Raw genomic sequence first — 16,959 nt, 5'->3', positions numbered from 1 at the left:
CCATCAATTCACTGCCTGATATTGAGCAAGCAGGCTGCTTTGAGCCTTGGTTGAATCTGGCACGTAATTGAGAATAACATATGTATTTTATATTGTTGTGGTCTTCACTTATAGAAGGACTTGCAAGCTAAACTTCTTTTATAATTTAGTGCGGGGTGAGGAGGAAGGATCAGCCTTCTCTCTTCATCAGTGAGATTTCGATAGATCAGCATTTCCCAAATCATGTGCTATGACATACAGGGCTGGGAGAGATGTCATGCAAACAGACGCTCTGGTATTTGGAATGAGTTTGGGCAGTGCTGGGTTAAGCAGGGGTAAACAGCATCTTTGCTGCAAGACTTTTCATAATCTTTATTAAGCTAATATGCCTTGCGAAGCTCCATGAGTCGGTGATATTGACAGCATTTTCCCAAATTCATTTGACCAACAAACCCTTTTTTCCACGAGGCGTACCATGGGACACGTTTTGAAAAGAGTTGTCGTTACATCCCTCTTTCTCTCTTGGCCCCCGGAAACTTCTATTTCCATCTGATGCTCACCCCGAGTAACCAAATCAGCGGGGATCTGGGTATATTTATACCCCACCTCCACTCTGCTGTGCTGGTTTTCTATTTTTGTTTTGCTGTACATATATCTTTTAGTGCAGGATGCCTCAGATGCTGTGTGGAAATGAGGGGGGTGGGGATGGCATCATCTGGAGAGAAGGAGCCCACGCTAGAACCTCAGGCGATTCTGAGCTCTTAGGAGATGTGAGCAGGGACATGGGTGCAGTTCACCGCTGCTCTGCCCAGCTGCCACAATGCTGATCACCCCCAGGGAGATGGGGATACATGCAGCCCCTTAGGGGACTCCTCCCAGGTCTGTTTGTAAAGTCTGTCCCAGGCGATAAAGAAAGGAGGGCCAAGTGTCATCACATTTATGTCCTGCAAGCACTGCTTAAGAAAACAAGCGTCACCTTGAACTGGTCATTGCCAACCTCGAAAACAAGCTAATTTCTGCTATTGTTGCATTTAGCTGTTTTAAGAAAGACAGAGGCAGGTGGGCCAGGGCAGTAAGCCTCAGATTTTGATGTGGTGGCCTTAGGAGTGGGTGAGTCAATGGCAACTAAGCCCCCTGAGGGCTGCAGGCCAACAAGGAGCTGCCAGGAATGCCGTCACAGGAGGGCTGGCTGTGTCCTGCCTCTGGGGGCAGGGAGTGCAGGTGCCATCATTTCTTCCTTTGAACTCTGAACCCCCCATCAAAGCTTCCCTCTCTGTATCTTTCAGTTGACCTACGCGGGTAAGGAGGGGCGGTGGGGGCACTGGGAGAAAGTGTCCCTACTCCCACTCCCTTTATTTCTCCAGTATATTGCAGTCTGCAGGTATTAAACCATTAGCAGGTACAGACATCAATTTAGTGGATCGTGACCAGATTTTATAACATGTAATAGAACAGAACATATTAGAGTCATTGGCTGTAGCAGGGTTGCTGAGAATTATTTTGTGAAAGGTAGGCACATAGATAGGCATGGAGCTAGATAGGTACGGAGCTGTGTGCTATTACTGTGGATTGTACTCTATGAAGTTCGGGGGTCACTGTAGCTGACCTGGGGAGCTGGCACCAGATGGGTAAGGTGGGTCTGCTCTCAGGGTCTGTCCTGGGCTCTGAGGCCCAGTCCCAAGCCTGAGGTGTCCCTCTAGACCCAGAGAAAAAATCTTCTCCAAAGAAAGGTGCTTGTGATGCACTCTCCTTCAAAGACATATGTTTAAGTCAATCAGGTCACTCAGCCAGGGGGCCCCTACTGCAGGAGAAGGAATCCATACTACCGGCTGACTGGGAGGTACCACTGTCAGGTTGGGCGTGTCCAGGCGGACTCCGCAGGCTGTGTGAGGATGGGGAGCACTGGAATAGGAATCCCCATTTCTAGTTCCTAGCCTAGGTCTGCCACTCACTGCTGTGTGACTCAGGCAGGTGATTTGCTCTCTGTGGGCCTCAGTTACTCATGTACGGGGGTACAATAGGACCAGGTGATTTCTAAGGTGTTTCTTTCTTAGTCTGTTCCAGGGGGACTTAAGAAAATCTGGATCTTCTAGGAAATCCCAAAAGGGAAGCCAGTGTCACCCACAGGCCAGAGAGCCCATGGCGAGTCAGCTACGCATGTTATTTTATTTTATTATTATTGTTTTTTTTAGATAGGGCCTCACTCTGTTGCTCAGGCTGGAGTGCAGTGGTGCGATCTCAGCTCACTGCAACCTCTGCCTCCCGGGTTCAAGTGATTCTCATGCGTCAGCTTCCTGAGTAGCCGAGTAGTTGGGACTACAGACACGCGCCACCACGCTCAGCTAATTTTTGTATTTTTAGTAGAGACGGGGTTTTACCATGTTGGCCAGGCTGGTCTTGAACTTCTGACCTCAGGTGATCTGCCTGCCTAGTGCTGTGATTACAGCTGTGAGCCACGGCGCCCAGCAGCTAGGTATGTTTGTAGACCCTGGCAGGGGAGGGGGTGGGAGATGGCCCCTCCCTGGTAGCAGCAAGGGCATACGATGACAGAGGCAGCTGGAGCCTGAGCCTGGTCTCCGTGGATAGCATTTATTGGGCGCCATTCTCAGTGTGAAGACAGATAGGCAGGAAGAGCTGAGGGGAGGCTGTGGCAGCCACTGCCTTTGGAGTCCGGGGGCTGCCTGGGGTGGGGGTGTGGGCGTGAGGGCATGGTCACCCACACATATTGCATATTCTGTGGCAGTGTGCCCAGGCATAAGGCATTGGGGAAGCAGAGAGGCTGTCTGCAGTGAAAGGGAGTGAGGGGGAAGCAACACTGGCCTTCCAGGTCCCTAGGAAAGACCCAGCAGAGACTGAACAGTCTGCCACGCTGTGCCCCACAGCCATTCCGCACCCTTCCCCACCTTCTCCCCGCAGCTTTGGTTGTGGCTCCCTCGGGACTGACAGGACAGGACCCTTCGAGGGCAGGGTCACACACAGGACAGAGGCAGCCAGCACTGCCCCCCCACCCCCAACATAAACACAGAGGGCACCTCCAGGTCCTGGGCCCTGCTTTCCTGGCATGTGGGCAGCCAGTTCCTCCACACCAAGACGGGACTCACAAGCAGGGTAGACTTCTTCCCCCCAGGGGTCCCTAGAGACTAGAGGACACAGCTGGGGTGTGGCCTGAGGCTGGCCACCCTGTGGGTGCTGCCCTCCAACTTCCCTGAATGCCAGGGCTGGCCTTGGTCGGCAGTGTTAAGGAGCTGGCAGGGGAACAGCATGGGAAGGCAGTGTTGTGGGAGGAGAGGCCCCTCATCCACCCCTTGATGTTGTCCCAGTCACTATACCGGCTCCAGCTGTGGGGCCCCAAAAGTGAGCCTCGAGCATCACCTTCGTCAGCTGAGTTCCATCTGGGCTTCTGGGTTGCAGGTGTGGTGGGCAGAGGGCACCTCTGGTCCAAACTCCCCCACCTGGGAAGGGTGTTTCTTGCTGCAGCCTCAGCTTATCACTAGCTACTTGGGACACAGGCACCAACAATGACAATGGTGCCAGGTGTGATGTCCCATAGGATATGCCTGCCAGCTTTCTTGGCCACTCTGCCTAATTCTCAAATTCCTAGAGCCCCAGATCCTGGCCTTTCTGCCATGAGACCCAGCCCTGCTTACCTTGGTCCCAAGAACTGCACTGTTTGTAAGCATGCACCCCAGTGATAAAGGCCCCTGTGCAGCCTCAGGGGCCCATTCAGAGCTGCTGCCTCCTGGCCAAGAAGAGAAGAGGCTGAGCCTCAGCAGTGCCCTCTGACCCAGGACTTCTGATTCTGGTGTAAAACCGAGGCAGCCACACAATGCCAGGATGTACACTGCAGGAGCTTTGCTTTTAAGAGCTGGCCAAGCTGGAAGGAAAGAACACTTCAGCTAGGAACAAGTTGGCTGGGCTCTTGTCTTCCTTTGCCATTTTTTTTTTTTTTTTGAGACAGGGTCTTGTCCTGTCACCCAGGCTGGAGTACAGTGGTGCGATCAGGGCTCACTACAGCCTCGACCTCCCAGGCTCAAACAATCCTCCCACCTCAGCCTCCCAAGTCGCTGGGACTCCCAGGCACGTGCCACCACACCTGGTTAATTTTTTATTTTTTGTAGAGATGGGGTCTCACTTGTCACCTAGGCTGGTCTCGAATTCCTGGGCTCAAGCAATCCTCCAACCTCAGCCTCCAAATGTGTTGGGAATACAGGTGTGAGCCACTGCACCCAGCCCCCACCCCTTTGCCTTTTGCTCCCTGGTCACTTCACCTGTCCAGGCCTCAGTATTCTCATCTGTAAAATGGGAGTGAGAACTCCTGCCCTGATGACCTAAGTAGGGTTTTGTGAGACTCAAAGGAATCAGTGGCCAGCATAGACTTTTCAGAGGCTAAAAATCACTTGACAAATTAAAGAGTTGGTAATTATCAGCAATTATGGTGAGTCTGAAGTTTTCTGTTCCAGATTCTAAGGGCAATGTCTGGAAGGCTGAAGTCCTACCTGCTATGAGAATGTGGCTAGAGGCCAGTTAGCTTGAACCTCCAGTGCGACCATTCTGCAGACTGACAGGCGGCTGCCTCCTGCCTCCCAGCTCACCCCTCCTGCTGCCTGCCTGTCCCTCCTTCTTTCTGTCCTGCTTTCTGGGGACCAGCTTTAGGGACTGCTGGGTTTCCACTTTCTCCATAACTGCAAAGCCATGCAAAACAACACGAAGGGAGGTTGGGAGACACAGTTGGGGATGAGGAAGGGGAGTGGGGCTGAGTAGAGGTGACTTGGACAAAGACACCCTGGCTTTTGGAACCAAGGGAAGGTGGGAGACCTAGCAGGACAGAGGTATAAATAGAGATGCAAACATACACGGAACATGAAGTCCCCTTCGGAGGTGGGGGTCTGGGTACCAGCAGGGTCTCTGAGGACTGGGAGCTTCTTAGATTTTCAAAGGGAAGGGAGGCTCCCAGCTTCTGCCTTTCCTCCCTGACCCCACCAAGTTTCACATTTCTCGGAATTTGCAGGGCTCCGATGGGGGCCCCAGGGGTCCTCAGAGCCCGGCTTCCTGCCGGCTGGTGCAAGCAGGCACAGTCGGAGATGGGGGTGCTGGGGGAGAGTGGTGAGGGATGTTGTGGGGGGTCCCACTGGGCAGAAGGCAGCAGGGGGCAGTCTCCTGGCCTCCCAGCAGGGGTCCCCCGCCCGCGCCCCCAGGTGCTCCAGGCCCCTCGGGGCAGTCACACGGAGCTCCTGCGCTTCATGAGGCCGCGGAAGGTGGACAGGCTGTGCAGACCCGTGGACACCGAGCTGATGGCGGAGCGTGGCGCCCCGCTGCACAGGCAGCGTCGCGAGGGCGTGTCGCTGTAGCGGCCGCCCCCTCCCGGCGACGAGTGGCTCTGCTCCACGCACGTGTCGGACGTGGAGAGGTCCCGCGGGATGATCATGGGGATGGAGTACTGCAGCTTCTCGCGGCTCTTGTACCACAGGCACGAGCACATGGACTGGAAGTGCAGCACCTCCGCGTAGACGTTGCGGAAGCCGCCGCCGCCCGCTGCCGCTGTGGATGAGGCGGTGTCCGTGGTGTGCGCGCTGCCACCCCCTCCGCCGCCGCCCGCCTGCCCGTTGCGCGTGAGCAGCGCGCGGTGCTCGGCGTCGCGCTTCTCGTCCTCGGCGTTCATGGTCATGAAGCGCAGCACCACGAGGTTGAGGAAGGCGCCGATGACCGTGAGGCCCGTAAGGATGTAGACGAAGCTGAAGGCCACATACTGCGGCTGCGTCTGCAGGGCCTGGTCCTTCTGCAGCGCCACGTAGTCGCCGAAGCCGATGGTGGTGAGCGTGATGAAGCAGTAGTAGTAGGCCTGGAAGAAGGTCCAGTGCTCGTAGTGGGAGAAGGCGGCGGCGCCGATGCACAGTGTGCTGATGCACGAGAAGAAGCCGATGAGCACCATGTTGGCCATGGACACGTCGGCGCGCCGCATGCCCAGCCCCTTCTTGGCGCGGTGCAGCAGGTACCTCACCAAGGTGTTGATGCGCTCGCCCAGACTCTGGAACATGACGAGCGTGAGCGGGATGCCCAGTAGCGCGTAGAACATGCAGAACACCTTGCCGCCATCCGTGCTGGGCGCCGCGTGCCCGTAGCCTGGGGGAAAGTGGGGGAGGACAGAAAGCATATGTTTTGGGGCTGCCCCTCCAGAAACCCTCTTCTCCCTCCCCGTCGCGCCGCCACCTCCCCCACCTTGTGGGTCTGGGTCCACAATGATGGGCGCTCCTTATCCCCAGGCACTGTGCTAGGCCCTGGCTCATGCTTTCTATTGTACTCATGTGACACCTGCAGAAGGTATGTAGGAAGGAAGAAATAGGGAGGGCTGACTTCCAGGGTCACACAGCTTGGGAGCAGAACAACCGTGTTTGAACTCGAGTCCATTTGACCTCAATGACTGGACTATTTTGTATGCCTAGAGAAGGGGTGGCCTGGGTGCTGCTGAGAACTCGTCCAGAGGCACAGGGAGAGTGTGAGGGCACAGGTCAGCTGGGAAAGCTGGATTCTAGTTCAGTGTCCTGGGCTGCGGGCATGCTCCTTGTCCTCTCCATGCCTCAGTTTCCTTGACTACAAGGTGAGGTGGTTGCCCTGAGTGGGTTCTGACATCTTGTGATCCAGTGTACAGGAAGGGCGACTGAGGCAGGGCTGGCTTCTTGGTGGATTCCCTGCTGCCAGCCAAAGCTTATGTGGGGTTGGTTGGCAACAAGGGCCCTTCAGTCTCCCTGGGGCAGCTGGCCCACTGTGCCAAAGAAGAAAGGAGACTGCCTGCCCCTCCCTGCAACAGCTGGATGAATGAGTGTTCCGGGGTCCTCATCAGCCTCCAGCTGGAGGCCCTGGGGTCATCCTCTGTGCTTGACCTGATGTAGGGTCTGTCCTCATGGGGAGGTGGTGTTACCCTTGGCAAAGCAGGAGCCCTCGGTGTCCTTCCAGGTGTGTTACTATCATCAGTCAGATAACCTCTCTGTGCCCCGCCCCCACCCTTGCCCACCCTGAGCCAGGATCAGGGCAGAGGCAAAGGTTCCCTCTGCACCAGCCATTCAAAGGCCTAAGTCGAGAATTCTTCCGGCTACCTGGAGGGAAAATGATCCCGGATGGGAGCTCATCCCTAGTGACAGGGCCCCAGTGGCTGTGTGACCTTGGGCAAATTACTCCCCCTCTCTGAGCATGTTTCTTCATTTGTAAAGTGTTATTACTGGTGCTGGCCTGCTTCTTTCATTGTTGATATATTTACTACTTGCATTAATAGAATTATGATAATAAAATGATGCTGGCATTTTCTTCCTTTCTAAGCCTTATCAAATCTTAACCAAATGTTTCTTCTTCCATGCAGTCCTCCTGGATTCCTCACAGCTAAAAGTGATCTCTGCCTTATTTGAGTGGTACTGAAAATGTTCAGCTTGTAATTCCAGGGCCAATATTACCACCACCCCCTGTCCTCTAGGATCCCTAACTACATAGAGCTAAACACTAGCTTTGGGGGGAAGGGGTGGCACTGATGAGTCTTGTCACTTTCCTCTCTGGCTTCCACCTCCACATTGCCAGCCATACCTATGGAGGCCCAGAATATGTTTGATAACTTAATTGCAGGGCAGGATACTGTGTGACTCTGTCCTGGACTTGCTCTGTCTCTCTCTCTCTCTCTCTCTCTCTCTGTGTGTGTGTGTGTGTATGCACGATTTCTCTGAGCCTTAGTTTCCACATCTATAAAATGGGGTTAATAATACACTTGCCTCACAGGACTTTGGGGAGGAATAAGTAAGATAATGTGCGTAATGCACTTAGCCCAGAGCCTGGTACATATCAAGTGCTCAATAATGGCTCCCTGTGATTAATAATGAGTGAAGTGCCAGATTACTCTCATGTTTCCAAGACAGCAGCCAGGCTTGAGGGCAGCTCAGTTCCAGTAAAGCTGGCACCTCTGTCAACCCAGGGCCATTTGGATTTTAAAGCTCAAGGAGCTCTGGGGACAGCTGCTTGGGGCTGCCCTTAGAATCAGCTCCCCTGCCCCCCTCCACAGCATCAGGCCAGTAACTGTGTCACCATTTGCCAGGGACCTGGACAGCTGAGTTGTAGAGCCACTGTGCTTGGGACGTCTGTGCTCCAGCAGGGTGAGAACAGATTGCGCCCGCCAGCTGGGCCATGGCAGCCAGACCACAACTCACCTCGACAACTGGGCAGGCCTTGAGCCAGAGCTGCTTCTCATCCCATCCTTCCCTGTCCCCCCAGGCTGGCACTACTTGGTGGAGAGGGGAGGGCATGGCACCATGGATGGGGCTCAACAGGGAGTAGGGAGCGTGGACATAGCCCTAGCTTGGCCACGTGATAGCTGTGTGACCTTGGGCAAATCCCTACCCCTCTCTGGGCTCACTTGCCTTTCCTGCAATCTGGAGGATTGAGCTAGAGCTATTAACCCCCACCCTCACTGCCCGCCAGAGCCGTCTGCAGGAGCACAGGAGAGACTGGGCATTAGAGCTCTTTGGAACCTGTAGCTTGTGAGATGGAAGCAGTGGTCGTGGGATCTCACAGGGGAAGGGTGACCTGAGAGCCTGGGCCTGGGGGCAGGGCCATCTCCGTGGGGTCAGGCAGACACATACCACCATCAGGGGCCCTCACCCCCTCTCTGCCACCATGGCCGTGACTTCCCTGGGCCCACCATCTCTTAGGAAAAGCCAGTGCCCGCCTGTCTGGCAGCCTCACTGCCCACTGTGACTGCGCTCACAAAGCACCCAGCTTCAAGGAGCTACGCATCCCTTCCTTGCCCTTCTTTTGCTATACCCTGCAGCCACCCCAGAGACCCATCCTTATCCCACACCTAGCCAAGCCAGCCCCTCCTCCACAGCGCTTTCCGCACTGCCTCGTGGCCCTCCTCTGCCTCTCCTGACCCAGCTCCTCAGGACCCAGCTTCAGCAGCAAGTGACAGCCCCTTCCTCTGCCTTTCGTCCTGTTGAACTTAGTGACTTTCAAAGCAAATGACACATCCAGACTTAACTAGAGGCTATTATCCCAGGCAGCACCTCATGCTCCACCACAGCCACTGCCCTGTCCAGGCAGCCCTGGCCTAGATGTGCCTCCTCTTTGGGGCCGGATGCCCCCAGGGCTCAATCTCACTTCCTACCGCAGGCTGAGGCTTAAGAATAATAAGTTCTTACCCCTCAGATGTATTTTTAACTTAATCCTCAAAAACTTCTTACAAGGTCACTATTATGACTATCTCCGTATTACAGTTGGTGTCATGAAGTCCAGAGAGGCCTTGGGTGTTGGCCAAGGCCACTGGGCCTTTCTGACTCAGCATTCATTCCGGTACATGGGAGCCAATGCATCACCCAGGAAGGGCGACCAGGCCGGCAGGCCTTGGGAGGAGAGCATTTCACTTGGGCATCAGCCTCAGGCGTTGCTCTGAGCCAGATGCAGCAGAGGTGGTAACAGGAGGGTCATGCTCAGGCAGTCAGATGCTTCTCCAAGTATCCGGCTTAGGGTGCCCCCCGCCCCATTGCCTGTCCCATTGTCACTGGGTGAAAGGGCAAGGGAGTGTGAGGACCTGCTGACGTGGGCGCCCAACTTGGGGGGGTGCCAGCTGGGTGGAGCCACTCCCAGGGGGCCCTGGAGCTTCTGGGAAGTAAGTGGGAGTTTGGCAAGACCCGTCTGCCTGCCAGCAGGCCCGCTGCCTGCCTGGTCCTTGCCCACGTCGGGCTTGGCTTTATGAGGCAGGGGGCAAAAGGTGTTCTCTATCTTCTCTATCCAGCCCTTCGAGTCTCTGGGTGAGGGGCTGCATCTGTCCTTCTGTGTGGCTGACTCTCTGAGGACCCTCTGTCGCAGTACCTGCTGGGCTGATCAGCCAGAGCACATGTTCTGACCAGGAGACTCTAGCCACTCCCTCTCAGAAAACTACCAGGACTATCCATACCGCCTCTTCTCCCAGCCTCCTTTCCCTGAATCCAACATAGGTTTTTAGGTTCTCAGGGCCAGAAATACCCTTAGCCATCATTTGGTTCAGTCTTTACATTGTACAGATGAAGAAATGGAGGCCCAGAGAGGGAAAGCAATCTGTTCAAGGTCACACAGCTTGTGAATGCCAGAACCAGGATTCTAACCCAGGATACTTGGTTGTAAAACCAGTGCTCTGTCCACTGCGATCCAGCTCAGGTATGACCAGAGTTGTGCCTCTTCATTCGATCATGGCCCAGCAGCTCCTACTTGGGAGCAACTCAGCTAAGAGATGGCCTGGGAACCTGGCTGGAGGCACAGAATCCACCTAAGGAAGCCAGGTGGCTAGACATAAAAATTAATTATTAGTGTAAATATTTTAGGGCAGCAGGAAAACTGAGAGATCGGAGGCAAACCCTGGGCTACCTCAGTTCCTCTGTTTTCCTCCCAGAATCACCATGGAGGTCAGAAACTGGCTGAAGCTGTCTTCCAGGGAGATGCGGGGTGGGGATGGTGGTATGGGAGTGGGATTGGGTCTGGTCCTCCCTTTTACTGGTCTTTCTCTCCCTGTGGCTTATTTCCTTCTATTCAAAGCACAACTAGCCACTCTGAGCCCTTGGTCATGGCCTTGGCTGGACTGGGCTTGGCTGCTTGTTCCCCACTGGCCTCCTATGCCTGCTAGCCTGCTTGTTTGACCTCCTACCCCTGGCCTAGCTGGCCGCAGCCTTGGGCAGAGGAAAGAGCATGGCGCTAGGAGGCAGGAGATCTGGGGTCTGACCTGACCCTGATCAAAGACAGCTTTGTGTCTTGGCAAGTTCCTTCTGGGCCTCAGCTTTCCTCATCTGTGACATGGAAGATAGGGCAAGAGATGAGGTTCCCACCTTTTCCCACTGCCTTTTATTATTTTCTCTGTTCACTCACCCATTCATAGATTCAAAATTTTGGAAGATTTTATTTATGAAGTTCGATGTGGTGATCAGTGCAGTGTGGATACTCTCTAGAGCAGGCACTGAATAAATCATTGTTAGAGCCATAATTAATTTCTTTCCCCATCAAAATTAATTAAGAACACATCTGCCAGTCAGAAAGTCTGATTAGCCTGAGATAATTGACTCTTTGAGATGGAGTTAAGTTATTGTTGTATGTTTGAAATACTGAACACAGGGAGAGGATCTCTGCAGTTTAGTGGAGTAGAGAAGATCACAGGCTGTGAAGCCAAACAACTTTATTTTTGGCCACACTGCTTAATCCACTGTGCCTCAGTTTTCTCATCTGCAAAATGGGAATAATAAAGTACTCACTTCATAGACTTGGTGTGGGGACTTGATTGAGTGCGTAGACCTAACATGCTTAGGGCATTGAGATCAATAGATAGGAATTATTAATATGAATATTTTGGGGAGCACCAAGATGTGATGATCTTTAAAGTTCCTTTCAGTGCCAACATTCTATGATCAGTGTTTACTCAAGTTATTTTTTCTGAAATACCAGTTCCATAGAATGTTAACAACTGTTGGATGAGAAAAGTGTTGCTTGGCTCAATTAAATTGGGGAAATGCTGAATTTAACAGGATTCACCATCATTTTATTTGAGCCTAGGCTTTCTCAGGGCTACGTATGTGTTCATGTGCAAGGTCGATCAAGGCCGGGAAAAGGTGCCTGTCTTCCCACTTCCTTGACCGTGGAGCACTTTTCTCCGCATTACCGAGCAAGTGTTTCTGGGAGCGCAGTTTGGGAAACGCTCCTGTGCAGTATCAAGAACCTCTAAGGTCCTCCCCCCAGGTCTCTGACGATGATTCTTTGATCTCCTTCTCTGGGTGGCCCAGCCCTTCTGTAGATTAGAAACCACAGCCCTTGGCAATGCCAGCTGTGCCTGTCTCCAGGCTGACCTAGTTATCTAATGTAAATAGGCAATGGCTGGGCTAATGTTTGTCCTGAGGGAAGGTGGATGAGGGACCTGTGGCCTGAGGTGCCCAAAGGCCGTGAACTCTGGGCTGATGCCGAAGTGACCTCAGTGTGGCTTGGGCCTGGTGTGGCAGCCAGAGAGGAGTGCGGGCTTGGGGGAGACAGAGGCAGCTCTGGGGGCTGCAAGACACAGAGAGGTCCCTCAGAGGAAGGCTGGGCTCCCCTGATGGATGGCAGAGGGCAGCTGGGCTCAGAGGGCACCTAGGGGAGGGCCCACGAGGAACCGGCTCAGGGGCGTGAAGCACAGACAGGGACCGCCCCTCAGTGTGGGGATGGCAGCAGTGTGGAGCCAGGAAATGGGACTGCAGGCTCTGAGGGAGCCTAATTGGCATGTTAAAGGAGATGAGGCGGAAGGAGCCCAGCTTCTGTGCCCAGGTCTTGGGGGAGGAGAGGAGGGAGGGGCTGCAACTTGGTGGAGACGGGAGGAGGGCACAGGTGTTCTCCCTCCTCCTGTGAGATGCAGCTCAGACACTGCCTTTCCCAAGAACCTTCTGGGAACCTTCTCTGGGCACTGAAGGGGCCTCTCCTCTCTCTGCCCCTCTCAGGCCCCCACCCTGTATTTGGGCACTCATGTCCACAGAGGAGTCCTGCAGGGCTGGCTTGTCCCCTCAGTGTCCAGCACAGGCCTGGGGTGGGAGGGCTGCAGAACCCAGAGGCTCCAGTTCTGAAGGACTCTGAGGTCTGGGATGGTGATGAGAAACCACCCCTTAGACATCCAGGATGGGGGCGGGAGGTGGCCCTTGGCCGGAGGGCCTCGGGTGACTCATAGCTCCTGCCTTCACTGAGGCCTCTGGCCCCTTCAAAATGAGGTCAGCTTCAAGGTTCAGAAGGAATCCCCCCTGCACTGGGCCTGGGCAAGCCCCTAGCTAGGCCTGGGAACCACCGGGTCTCATGGAGCTGGGGTAGGGGTGGGACCGGTGTACAGAATGGGGTCTGGAGTTTGTCCCTCTTCAGGCCAGAGCTCCTGGGAAGGACAGCTCTGAAGTACAGCACCTATCCGCTTCCTCTGCCCTGCCCCTTTCCGAGGCCTCTCTTCCCATTGTCCCATCTCCTCTCCCAGCTCTTCCCCCCACTACCCCCAGCAGCTTCTCTCCCTGCCCCATGCTTCCTCCTGGACTCCCCACTCCTGGGCCCACTGCTCTCTCCTCTCTTGCCTTGAGCTGCCTCCCAACCACAGGTGGCCCTAGTAATGATCTGGGGTCCTCTGATGTAGGACAAACCCCCAAAGCCCCCATCCCCCACCCTCCTCAGGCCCATGTGTGATGCAGGGAGCTCAGAAGGAGGGTGCTGGTGTCATGGAAAATCCCTGCGGCAGCCAAGGTCAGTGTTTGCAGACACAGCCTGGCCTAGAGCCAGGCCTGCCTCCCTGGCCAGCTCCTTCTGGCCCATCCCAGAGGCCGGCTTTGTGCACAGGCCCTCAGAGGCACCCCAGGGCTGATCTGGGTGCCTGGGGATAGGGACCTTAGGAGCGATCAGTCCTGGTGTGACAACGTAGTTCAGCCCACTCGTTTTTGTTTTGTTTTGTTTTGTTTTTTGAGATGGAATCTCACTCTGCTGCCCAGGCTGGAGTGCAGCGGCATGACCTCAGCTCACTGCAACCTCCACCTCCTGGGTTCAAGTGATTCTTCTGCCTCAGCCTCCCGAGTAGCTGGGACTACAGGTGTGCACCACCACGTCCGGCTAATTTTTAATAGAGACAGGGTTGCACCATATTGGCCAGGCTGGTCTCGAACTCCTGATCTCAAGTGATCCACCTGCCTCGGCCTCCCAAAGTGCTGGGATTACAGGCATGAGCCACGGTGCCCTTCCCCCCACTCATTTTATAGATGGGTAAACTGAGGCTGAGAGAGGAGCAGGGACTAGCCCAAGGTCACAGCAACTCAGTGACACAGCTAGGACTGGAATCCAGGGCCCTCATGTCATCTTTTACTGCCCTATGCTGCAGAAGGGAGCATCTTGAAGTCTGTTCTGATAGGCCACGGAATAACAAAGGCTGGTTAAACACTTCTGTTACACAAGGGCTAGCTTGAGGTTGTGCTGGACTTGAGTTGGTGATGTAGCCAGGAGAAATAGACCTAAATGATCTATTGATGAGGTCCCTGACCTCAAAACACTTTCCATCTGGGATTGAATCAAATGAAACCTCTCAGTGGAAGCACTTTGAAAACTTCAGTGCCCTGTATAAAGCAGAGGTTATTATTACACAAATTATTAAAATGAATGGCAAAGGTGGGAAATGTTTTAGGAGGGATTTAAGACAGAGGCTGAAGGAGGGCTGGAGATAGAGAACTTTGGTTGGGTTATCAGGGAAGGCTTCATGGAGGAGGTGACATTTGCTCTGAGCTCTGAAGGGTGGATAGGAAACGCAGGGTTCTGATGAGGGGAGCTAGTGAGGCAAGGATACAATGTTAGGATGACACATGATGTGTTAAGGTCAGAGAAAATAGACCTGCATGGGACTGGTGGGTGTGCTCACAAATGGGGTTGGTGTGGGGGCCAGCGGACTCTCTCAGAAAGGCAGCTGCATGATACGCATCAAGAAGCTTAGAAGTGTGTCTACCTAGTGGCCCTGCAGTGGCACTTCTAGGAATCTCTGCTCGGAAAATAACCAGAGATCAGAACAAAGATTTATGAACAAGGATGTTTATAGCAGCATTTTCATTGTGAAAAATTGTAAACAGTCCAAATATCCACCAATAGAGTTTGGTTAAACATATTAAGGTATATTTATGTGGTGGAATACTGTGCGACCATTAAAGTGCAGTTCTTGAGAAGTCTCTTGATTACATAGAATACTACCACATCATGTTAAATTAAAAGGGTAGGAGACAACGCTTTCTATATTGTGGGATCCCACGCTAATATGAAAATATGAAAAATGTGGCTGGGCACACTTGTTCATGCCTGTAAACCCAGCATTTGGGGAGACTGAGGTGGGAGGATCGCTTGAGCCCAGGAATCTGAGACCAACCTGGGCAACACAGTGAGACCCATCTCTAGAAAAAACAAAAAATTAGCTAGGCATGGTGGCGTGTGCTTGTGGTCCCAGCTACTTGAGAGTCTGAGGTGGGAGGATCCCTTGAGCCTGGGAGGTCGAGGCTGTGGTGAGCAGTAATTGCACCACTACACTCCAGCCTGGGTGTCAGAGGGAGACCCTGTTTCCAAAAAAAAAAAAAAATGTATATTCACATATACATTTTGTATGTGTACACACACATATATAGCTGTAAGGAAATATTCTAAAGCTCATATAGCTTATCTCTGAATAATGGGCTCATGATTAATTTTAATTTTCCTCTTATAAATTCTACACTACAAAAACCTATTACTTTTGTAAGTAGAAAACGATGAATATTATAAACCTAAAAACAGCACAAGTTCTTCTGGTGTTCTTGGAGCAGGAAGTACAGTTGAAAAGTGAAGACTGTCAAGGTGAGCAGGGGCTGAAATTTGAGGAGCTTTCAAGGGTGGGTTCAGGAATGAAGTCTTCATTCTAAGGCAATGAGGAGCCATGGATGGCTCCTGAGCAGGGGAGGGCTGTGCTCAGAGAGATATTGAGCTGAATGCCTGGCAACCCTGGGCAGGGGCGTGACTGTGGGAGATGGGGGCAGGTGGATCCACTGGGAGCCTCTGCATGGTCCAGTTGTCAAGTGCTCAGGCCTGAGGTAGAGGGAAGTGGAGGATCCAAGAGTTCGGGATGAGAGGAGGAGGTAGGGGCGAGGGGCCGAGAAAGGAGAGGAGAGGAAGGGGCGAGGGGAGGAGAGTGGATGCATGGTGTGTGGGATGCCCTGCATTCATGGGTGAAACTGTAAGCCCCATGAGGACAGGGGTTCTCATCTCTTTTGTTTGCTACTGGATCCCTCACACCTGGAAGGGGGCTTGGCACAGAGCTGCTGCTTCATCATTTCTGTTGAATGAATGACTGAGGGAGAGGGAGGCATCAGAGATGAGCCTGAGGTTTGAACAGAATGGTGACAGAGAAGATAAGCAGAGAATGAGGCCTAAAGCGGACAATGCCACACCACCAGCCAGTTATCCTGGGGGTCCTGGGCAAGGCCCTGACCTGGGGCCGGTGGGGCCTGTTCTAAGCTAGCCATTGAGCCAGGTGCCATGGCCCAGGCCTGTGGCCTGTCTGCATCCTCGTGACCAGCTGGACAGGGCATCTGTGAGCTCAGAGCTTCTAACAGATTGGATCTGGTGGGGTTTTAATTAAATGAATCCACCAGGAACAGCCTGGCATTGAGAAAGGAATTCCACAGCACAATTTAAAGTGGACTTGGCCCTCTTCGCGGATGGCTGAGGTGCCAGTTCTCCCCCACATGCTTTTTTCAAGGCCCTGTCCATGATGCTGGCATCTGGCTGGCCCGAGTCTTACACATTTACACTCCCAGGCCTTTCCTGTTGAGCCCATTGAGGAGAAACAGGGGTGTGTTGGCATCTCCTTGCCACAATCCCCAAAAGGGAATGAACTTCTCCCAACTGGAAGCCCTGTTGGGTCTGAGGAGCAGCACAGGCCAGCCTAGGTGTGGGCCCAGAGTCTGGCTGCCTGAAATCTCACCCTGTGGGCAGTGTTACAGGGGCAGGGCGGCGCCCAGAGGGTGATGGTGTATAGGAATTACAAAGTACTAGGAGTCAGGAGGCCTGGCTACCATCCTAGCTCTACTATTACCTTGCTGTATGACAGGGGTCAGCAAACTTTCCTATAAAGGGCCAGATAGTAAATACTTTAGGCTTTATGAGTCTATGGTCTCTTGCAACGACTTGACTCTGCTGTAGAACCAAGAAAGCAGCCATGGATACTATGTGACAATGGGCATGGCAAATTTAGTGTTCCAATAAAACTTTATTGACAGCAACAAGTGGTGGGCCAGATTCAGTCCATAGGCCCTAGTTTGCTAAGCCTACTGCAGGGTGTTTGTTAAGCCACGCCAGCTCCCTGAGACTTATCTGAGTCAGTTTTCTTATCTCAATTTTCCTATCTTCAAAAGAGAAGTTAGATTAGAAGATCCATAATGTCTCTTCTTCCCTGAAAAGTTGTATTTTAGCATTGAATAAATTGCTAGTTCCTCC

At 53.3% G+C, this 16,959-nt stretch overlaps 1 protein-coding gene across 1 annotated transcript in view; it reads right to left on the bottom strand.

Moving 5' to 3' along the window:
• Positions 1-257: 257 nt before the first annotated feature.
• KCNK3 (potassium two pore domain channel subfamily K member 3) overlaps positions 258-16,959 on the bottom strand; it is a 42,968-nt gene continuing 26,266 nt past the window's right edge. The window contains exon 2 of the mRNA XM_030799992.1: positions 258-6,099. Within this exon, the coding sequence (XP_030655852.1) occupies positions 5,198-6,099 (902 nt within the window). The 3' untranslated portion in view covers positions 258-5,197. The remainder of the gene's footprint in view (positions 6,100-16,959) is intronic.

The sequence above is a fragment of the Nomascus leucogenys genome, chromosome 19, assembly GCF_006542625.1.
Source record: "Nomascus leucogenys isolate Asia chromosome 19, Asia_NLE_v1, whole genome shotgun sequence".
NCBI classification, from domain to species: Eukaryota; Metazoa; Chordata; class Mammalia; order Primates; family Hylobatidae; genus Nomascus; species Nomascus leucogenys.
This window is presented reverse-complemented; position numbering and strand designations above follow the sequence as displayed.